The 9,493-nt window shown below is 41.4% G+C and overlaps 1 protein-coding gene across 1 annotated transcript in view; it reads right to left on the bottom strand.

Annotated features, from left to right (window-relative positions):
- CNGA1 (cyclic nucleotide gated channel subunit alpha 1) overlaps positions 1-8,391 on the bottom strand; it is a 13,235-nt gene extending 4,844 nt beyond the window's left edge. The window contains exons 1-7 of the mRNA XM_081813163.1: positions 8,317-8,391; positions 7,927-7,984; positions 7,099-7,219; positions 5,638-5,811; positions 4,240-4,302; positions 327-368; positions 126-237 (exon numbers count right to left, since the gene is read on the bottom strand). Coding sequence (XP_081669289.1) covers positions 126-237; positions 327-368; positions 4,240-4,302; positions 5,638-5,811; positions 7,099-7,219; positions 7,927-7,984; positions 8,317-8,391 — 645 coding nt within the window. The remainder of the gene's footprint in view (positions 1-125; positions 238-326; positions 369-4,239; positions 4,303-5,637; positions 5,812-7,098; positions 7,220-7,926; positions 7,985-8,316) is intronic.
- Positions 8,392-9,493: the final 1,102 nt, after the last annotated feature.

The following is a 9,493-nucleotide window of genomic DNA, read 5'->3' as shown; positions in this document are numbered from 1 at the left end:
TTTGATTCACATTTTATAATAATTTATTTCGTCTTTTACACAGGGTTCCATAACTATAAACTTTCAGGAAATAACCCTGCATCCAAAATCCATTATAAATTCGTTCCTAATTTCAATGCCACTTACTCTTCTTTCTTATCTTTGCCTTTCTCCTCTTTCTTTTTCTTCTCTTTTTCCTTTTCTTTCTTCTTTTTCTTCTCTGAGTCCTTTTTATTTTCATTTTTATCACCTGATTTGCTGAAAAGTGAGAGATGTAGTTACTAACAAGATACGAAAATGTTATGGGCCAAAAAATCTGGAATCACTCACGCCAAAGTCAAACTTACCTCTTCTTTTCTTTTTTCTTTTTCTTTTTTTCTTTTGGTTCTCTAAAGAAGAAATAATATCTAAGTCACATAATCAAATTACATTCTGACTTCCATTCTTATTTACTTTCTTCTCTCTCGAGCAAGAATTCTGGGCCTTGCGTTCAGAGACCTGCCCCCATGCTCAGGGACCAGAAATCTGGTCTTCTAATGGAGAGTTCTACAAAAATGGACATGCACCCAGATGATAAAACAAACAAGCAAAAATTCCTGGGTTAGAGCATGTGGAAAATTGAAGGAAATGGAGGTCGATAAAGGCATAAACCCAACAAGGGAAATTTAGGAAACAACAGCCCCCAAGGGTATAATTTCCAAGTCTCCATGTCCAAAAAAATTATTATTTAAAATTTAAGCTTCTTGATATCACTTAACTATTACTAAGAGCTTTGAGAATTTCAAGAAAATGCGATCAATTTTCTTTAGGGGGGTAATCCTGAATGCAGCAATTTTTTATGAGTAGTCAAAAAGCTCCACACAGTGGAATCCTAATTCTTAGAATCATTTACTGGATTTGAGATCACCTTTTTCTATATGCTATTTCCTCTGGAGTGGAGATTATGTGATTAGAGGCCTCTTTGTACAGCTGGCTCTCTATCAGCTGAAGAATGGATTCTGGAATTAGGCGGACCTAAGGTCAAAATAGGCTGCCATTGTTGGCTCAAATGTCTTGGGAAAGTTTACTATTCAGACATGAATAAACAGGCATCTGACTACCAGGAGGGTAGTCAGAGAGGTTGTTAAAGGGCGGGAGATAGGTCTAGGCCTCCAAGTATAGGTAAGAGTTGGAGAAGTTGAGAAGAAGCGTGAGGATGTTAACGGGAAGAAAATTTTCAGGTGCCAATGTACAAATGAATTTAGTCTGTATATGAATAGCCTAGCAGAAGTGGAATGCTGCTACTGAGGAGAAATGGGGAACAGAATGGATAAGGAGGTGGGGCTTGGAACCTAAGGTTGTCATGTACAAAGGGGAACGGAACATAAAAGGCTTGTCAGGGTACTGTTTAACATATATAGTCAAAACAGATCAGGAATGGATAATCAGGAGATTGAGAGCAACTTAACCCAATAAAAAGTCACAACCTCACGAAGAGTTTCTAAACCTGAGCCAGTTCTCAGAAATGAAATCACTGACTGAAGAATGAAATCACTGACAATATATGACTTTTGGGGCTTCCATTGGGTCTCAAGACCCACCACTGGGGTCATTTCTCCAGTTCCTCAGTGTAAAAATGGAATATATATATATATATATATATTTGGTCATTGGTAGAACCCTCATCCCTACTAGTGCCTTGGCTTGTAGAGGAAGAGCGACTATAATGGGGGAGGGCCAAGTGGAAGCCCTTGAGCTGCCCCCCACCTGCTGCCTGAAAACAATACTGCATCCTGGACAGGAAAGAAAATGTAATCCTCAAAGACCTCATGTGTGCAGGGGTGGTGGTTCCCTCCCACCACCATTTAACTCAATGTCTGGTCCCTGTGAAAACCACATGGATACCAGTGGCTGGCAGTAGACTACTGCAAAATCAACCACAGAGTAGCCTCAATTGCTGCTGCCTTGGCAAATGTGAAAAACGATGCCCTCACGCAATCTAGACCATATACCTAATGTTCTGGGTCAGTCATGGTGAGTGTGTGATTTTTTATCACTGTCAGGGAAGAGGATCAGAAATAGTTATGAGATGGAAAGCAGCACACATTTATAGTCTTTTCCAGGGCTATGTTGTCTCTCCTGCTCAATGTCATGACACAGCCTAGAGGGACCTGGACCATCTGGACATTCCTCAGCACATTGATCCACTATATCAATGGCATCATGTAATAGGGCCTTGAAAGAGGATTAACTAACCATGGGACAGAAAATGACTACTGACCATGAGCTGGATTCTGTCAGAGTGAACAAGTTATAAGGTTGTACAGCAATCCATCACATGATGAAGTGGTATATCTGGGATCAAGCATGTGGCACGGTACCCTCCCCCTATGTCATCTATCACTGTTGTATCAGCACCTATTCCTCAACTCTCCACCATGGCCATATGTGGGGGTCTTACAGGAGCAGTTGATGGAGCATGGTCTATGAATGGGTCAGCCTGACATTGGGATGCAAGACTATAGCTCTACTTAGAGGTGACCCTAGAAGATTATGGTAGAGTTAATCTTACCAATGGCACAGCTTCAAGCAGTGCACCATCATCCACTTTGTGTGGAAAAGGAAATGACCATGTATGGGTCTCGGAATGAAGGAGTTTCAGTAGGAGTGACTCACATAGGGAATGTGTCCTTCTCATCCCCACAACTTTATGGTCTGTGGATCTAGAGGTTTCCAGATGGATCACGTGTCTTCCAGGCAACACAGTTAGGGTCCCATTAAACATTAAGCTATGACTACTCCCCAGTCACTTTGGGCCCCTTGTGCCAAAAAACCAATAGGCAAGAAAGGGAGTCACCATACTGGCAAAAGTAACTGACTTCTTTCCTCACAACTAGATAGTGTTGCTGTTATACAATAGGGGGGTGTATTTGGCACATAGGTGATCTGCTCTGGTGTCTTTGGTGTTCTCCAGCCCAGTTTTAGTGGTAAATGGACAAATACAGCAGCTATAACTCAAAAAGGGCATGGTGACCAGGGGCCCAAATCCTTTAGGGACAAGAGTCTGTATCATTCATCCCACGAAGCAAATCATCTAGACCAGCAGAAGTGCTGACCAGAGGTGACAGGATTCTAGAATGAGTAGGAAAGGAGGGCGTAAGCTATTTCAGTTAAAGCCTCAAGACCAGCTGCAGCTGTCAGGGACCTAGGTTTATCCCATTAACCTTCCTCTTATAAGATTCCCAAGGAAAGGGCGCCTGGGTGGCTCAGTTGGTTAAGCGACTGCCTTCGGCTCAGGTCATGATCCTGGACTCCCGGGATCGAGTCCCACATCGGGCTCCCTGCTCGGCAGGGAGTCTGCTTCTCCCTCTGACCCTTCCCCCTCTCATGTGCTCTCTATCTCATTCTCTCTCTCAAATAAATAAATAAAATCTTTAAAAAAAAAAAAAAAAAGATTCCCGAGGAAAAAAGATCAAGACTCCTGGAGGAGGTATATTCCTACATAGGGTGAATTTTCTATATGAAGAAAGCAGACCTGAACAGTGCAAGAAATGTGCTGTGTGGATGCAGTAACGCACAGAACTCTGGCACTCATTCCCCACCGGCCAAGAGTATTGGTTGCTGACAGCTCACAGTCTTCCTCGCCTTTGGCTGGCGTTGGCCTAAGGAAGCCACCATGTTCAAAGCTATGCGCCCCCATCCTAGGGGCTCCCCTCATCCAAGACTGTGCCTGTGCAAAGGCCCAGTCCTACTGCCTATGACACAACTCTGAAGGGGCCTCCTGCTGTAGAGCTCCTCATATCAACTCTATCCTCTGAAGTCCAACTTCTCCCTCTGCCCAGTCCTGCTCCCCTAACTCCCTCCTAGGTATCATGCCTAAAAGCACTCCCAATAAACCTTTGCACACAAACCTCCCTCTCAGAGATTGTCTCATAAGGAACTTGACCTAAGACACATTGGCTTAGAATAGAAAGGATACTGATATTTCATTTATTTTTGTCCACAAGGAGGGGCACTTGCATTTACACGCTAGACAACGGTTTTCTGTATGCATTCAAACACATACATATACATACATACATACATGCTGCTTTTAATATGGGTAGCCACATTTTTCAGAAGTAAAAAAACCAATGACAAAAATAACAGAATACCATTGCTATTGTATTAGATAGTTTTCCTAATAAAGATCTCCTCTCTAGCAGCTTCAGATATATTCCTACCTTTTTACTGGTGGTCTTTAAAAGCAAAGCTTTGGTTTTTTATTGTAAATGTACTTACTGGTCCTTATTGCTGCTGTTGTTAACATTGAAAAGTGCAAGGGCACCAGGCGGGTACTGCTCCCTGGAAAATGAAAATCATAATAGTCACCATCTGTATAATGTCCACGGTAAGCAAACAGTCTTAAAGAACAAATTATTTTCAGTTACTAACTACTGCCTAGACATTCTTTTTAATTTAGTTATTCATTTGACAGAGAGAGACACGGCGAGAGAGGGAACACAAGCAGGAGGAGCGGGGGAGGGAGAAGCAGGCTTCCCGCAGAGCAGGGAGCCCGATGCGGGGCTCGATCCCAGGACCCTGGGATCATGACCTGAGCCGAAGGCAGACGCTTAACGACTGAGCCACCCAGGCGCCCCTAGACCATTTTTAAAAGTATGGAGCTCCATGAAGCTTGAGTTGCTAAATATCAGTGCTGTGAACCAAAGTGATTAGTACATACTTACTAATCAATGTTAACACCAAAAATTAGCATCCTCCATGGCCTCAAGTGAGCCACCTTGGATGCCGCCAATTGCCAGCAAGAGATCTAAGACTTAGACTGTCAGGGAAAATAGGAAGAAAATAAAAGACAAATAAAAACAGAGGGAAAACTAAAGGTGGTCAGTGGGAAAAGAAGTATGAGAGAGGAAAAAAGGAAGGAGAAAAAGCAAAGAAAAAGTATGTTCTACAGGGTGAGAACTCCTGATCACACCAACGCCACATTCCTCCCACACCCTCCAAGTCACGTGTGTGAAGTTTTCAGGAGAGCTTCATTTCCTACTAAGGATGTTTAGCTTTTCTTCTCTAGCTACGCACACTAGTGCTCTACTTCCCTGAAAGTAGGGTCAAATGGGATTCAGCATTTTAGAGGATCACAGCCAATCCCTCCCAAGTACAATTGCTTCAGACTCTGAAAGAAGGATCAGAAAGAAGGAGCAAGTCAGAGAGGACTGGCGCATGAGGTTCTTAAGGGACAGAGACAGGTCTCAGGGAAAATGACCAGCAGGAGCATTTGTGACTTAAGGCCCCAGTGGACATGAATAATCATCAGGCTGTGGCAGTTTTCCAAGAGAGGAAAAGGGTAAGTAGCAAGTTACTCGCAAGATCCTGAGAAGTGGCTGGGTAGCAGGAATTTGCCAAGCCCACTAGGTAAAGGAGTAGAATAACTTTCTTTCATCTAAGTACTAGTTTAAAAAGATCTGGAGGGCTGGCGCCTGGGTGGCTCAGGTCATGATCCCAGGATCCTAGGATGGAGCCCGCATCGGGCTCCCTGCTCCGCGGGGAGCCTGCTTCTCCCTCTCCCACTCCCCCTGCTTGTGTTCCCTCTCTCGCTGTGTCTCTCTCTGTCAAATAAATAAACAAAATCTTTAAAAAATAAAAATAAAAAGATCTGGAGGGATAGATCGAAGTGCTCACCCCTGTGATGGCTCCCCTCTGTGTGAGTTATTTCTATAGGAATCCCTTGCATGGTGGTTTTCATTCTCTGATTCTTCGAACATGGAGACACTGTCATCATCATCATCATCCTCATCATCATCAGAAAAGGAGCTATGGTCCAACAGGAGGCAGAGATGAATTAGATCAATGTTTTAAACCATTATGAAGGAATAACATTTCTCATTAGGAGGACCATTGCTTCATCTTCTCTCCTTCCCTCTCAAACTAACATATAACCCTTTTTAATTAGAGTGAAATGAGAATTTTCAGAATACATGGAATTAGATAAGGTATATGCACATTCAATAAAATGCATGTAATTAAGAAACTACTGTCTAGGTCTTCCATATTTCTTTTATTTGATTCATTGATTAATGTGAATATTTATCAAATAGAAAGTATGAATCTGTGCTTTAGATCACAGTATACATTTGTATGAACAAACCTGTAATAACATTTCTTCCCACAAAAAATAAATTCAACCACATTTATGCACATTCTATTCATTTATAAGGTAACCATTTTATTTTATTTATTTTACTTAAGAGCAATTAATTAACATACAATATATTATTAGTTTCAGAGGTAGAGGTCAGTGATTCCTCAGTCTTATATAATACCCAGTGCTCATTACATCACGCACCCTCAATGTCCATCACCCAGTTACCCCATTCCCCCCCACCTCTCCTCCAGCAACCCTCAATTTGTTTCCTATAGTTAAGAGTCTCTTATCATTTGCTTCCCTCTCTGATTTCATCTTATTTTATTTTTCCCTCCCTTCCCTTATGTTCACCTGTTCTGTTTCATAAATTCCACGTATGAGTGAAATCATATGATAATTGTCTTTCTCTGATTGACTTACTTCGCTTAGTATAATACAGGGTAACCACTTTAAATTATACTTTTAAAACATTTAGCATTTCACACTTTGTATTGTTTTCACATTCATCTATGGCAATGCTATCTCTGCAGATTTGAAATGTCCCATAAGAAAAGGCCTTGCCAATGATTAAGGAACTATATGGCGGAAGTGCTTCTAAATAATGACCACAATAATATCTATGTTCATTTGTGAGACAAGTTATGCTGTTCCAGAGTATAAATAAATTGACAAAATTAAATAAATTACAAAGATCAAGGTCACAAATTAGAAGTTAAACTGAAATTAAACCTAGTTAAATTTAAGAATGGGGGCTGGTGTTAAAAATGCATGGAAAAGGGGCGCCTGGGTGGCTCAGTCGTTAAGCGTCTGCCTTCGGCTCAGGTCATGATCCCAGGGTCCTGGGATCGAGCCCCGCATCGGGCTCCCTGCTCAGCGGGAAGCCTGCTTCTCCCTCTCCCACTCCCCCTGCTTGTGTTCCCCCTCTCGCTCTCTCTCTCTGTCAAATAAATAAATAAAATCTTTAAAAAAAAATGCATGGAAAAAATGCATGGATTTACCTGCCTGCTGCATTTTCCATCCTTCCTATTTCCTTTTCAATATCTGGAGCAATCACATTGGGAACGTTTACAAAAGAGTACCATGTATTGATAATATGTTTCTTCATGGTTAGTTTAATATCTGGGGAGAAAAAAAGCTTATTAGTAAAAAGACTTTATATATTTATGTATATAATCAAAAGTTTCACTCTACCATTCATCTAAGGCTGTCATAATGCTTTTATGTGGGAATTATTCTTTAATAGAATACAGATGTGGCCTAAACCCTTAATTACCACTAGCTAGTTTTTTGTGTATTTTTTTTAAATTCAAGAATATACCAGAGGTGCAAAAAAAAAAAAATTTTTTTTAAATTTTGGATTTACCCCAGCTTTAAAATATTCAGGCAATGTAGGCATAAAACAAAACTATAGGGACCTCGCATACACATCAAACAAGTAACAATAAAAAGTAGTAAAATAAAATACCAAGACGAATGTAATCTGCTGTGAATGTCTACCAGCATTCAAAAAAAGGCGGGGGAGGGGGTTGGATTCTTGAGCGATATTCAAACTTTGGAGTGAAAAAGGTTGCGACTGATCCACATTTTTAGCAAGTCCCCTAAATTACTCTGATACATATCATGCTCGGCTTCCCGTGCTACCATTTCAGGCGTCAGGAGAATGCCAAGAACCAAGAGATCCTGAATTCCCTCAGGTATGTCCGATCCCGCGTGGGGTCGAGCCCAACTTCTCGCTCTTGGAGAGGCGCGCGCACCGCTCCTCGCCTTTCCGGTGAGACTCTGCCCGGACCCCGAGACCACGCGACTGCGCTCGGGCCCCGACTCACGTTCACCCCCTGGTCTCGGGTGTGTTGCAGCCCCGTCGCCGGGAACTTGGAGAAGTTCCTGGTGGACAAGAACGGTGTGCGACCATTGGCCTCAGAAGCCCTGCTGTCCCATGGGGCCCAGCTGTGCCTAGGGCGCCTCTCCTACCCCCGCTTGCTTGACAGTCACAGCGCTGCCCTCTGGGGAATTCATCCCTGATGGTGTTTCCTCCAGATGTGCATGGAGGAACGCCTGAGGTCCAGGAAAATCCCTCGAAATGGACACTGAGTGTGCATCCCAGGCTCCCCTCTTCCGAACAAGGTTCCTCACTCTCTTAAAGTGTCAGGTGTCAGCAGGAAAAAAAGAAAAATCAGTGTCTAGTCAGGGGCTCCAAGAACAGTGCCACTGTTTACCAGCTCTTGTACTGAAGGTGCATGCCGTGGTCTGCTGGTGAAGGCACAAAAAGGGCCGACGTCAACACCTCCCATACCTCCGCCTTATCCTTCCTGGACAGCTGGTCATCTATCCATTACCACCACACACACCTACACACACACACACACACACACACACACACACCACGCACCTGGCCTGCCCTCCAGGTTTTTATTATATGGCTTGGGGATTTTTCCTTTGTTATTTTTCGACCATGATTTCTGGATTTGGGCAACAAACTTGACTTTGTTATTAATAAGCAAAAACCAAAAAAGAGAGAGAGAAAAGCAATCATTGGATGTGGAGAAATGCATAAAAGACACTTCATTCTTTATAGTAAAATACGTTAAAGAATGACTTGCTTTTCATAAAAAGTTAAATCTTCAAGTGAGGATAGCAGTCAATGATGCTCTATATTTTACTTTAGTATTCAAACGATGAAAATAACTAGCAGCCGGTAGTCGAAAAATAAATGGAGAATTTTTGTGATATTAATGAAATGTATATATATTTTAAAATATAATTAAATTTGACTAAGAAACAGCACTTTTTAGGAAGAAAATTATTTCATTGACTCCTTTTCAGCATCAGAATGGATGTGACTAATCTGGTTATATTTACAGCATGTGGACTTCTTATTGGCATCAGTGAACACTCTCTCTGAGAGACTTCATGCCTCATGACAGGGAAAGGGAGAATATATGCTTGTTTCATCCATCACAAAATAGAAAAATTTATGTGAGTTAAAGGTTAAACAAGGACATAAAATATCCAATATGTCAGAACAAACCAAGCCTGGACCTTGCTTGTACCTAAAGAAAAAAAGAATCCGTTCCCTTATCCTATAACTTCTTGGCCTAAGGCTTCTATATAGGAAAAAACATTTGTTTTTAATTGCACAATTACATTTTTAATACATATATCATATTTAATATATATATCACTCTAATGACACATATTTCACTCTAGGAAAGAAAGGAGAAAATATAAATAGAAAAATAAAGATACTCAAAATTCCACTCCAGACCTTATAATTATTTATCACCATATTTTCCCAAATGCTTTTATGGTTTCCTTTTTCACATTAAAAATTTTAATCTACCTCCAACTTATTTTGGTGTAAGGTGTGATATAGAGATTTAACTTTATATTTTC

The sequence above is a fragment of the Leptonychotes weddellii genome, chromosome 2 (assembly GCF_054177405.1).
Source record: "Leptonychotes weddellii isolate Sample4059 chromosome 2, ASM5417740v2, whole genome shotgun sequence".
In the NCBI taxonomy this organism is placed as follows: Eukaryota; Metazoa; Chordata; class Mammalia; order Carnivora; family Phocidae; genus Leptonychotes; species Leptonychotes weddellii.
The sequence above is the reverse complement of the archived record's forward strand: the minus strand, read 5'-3'. Positions and strand labels throughout refer to the sequence as shown.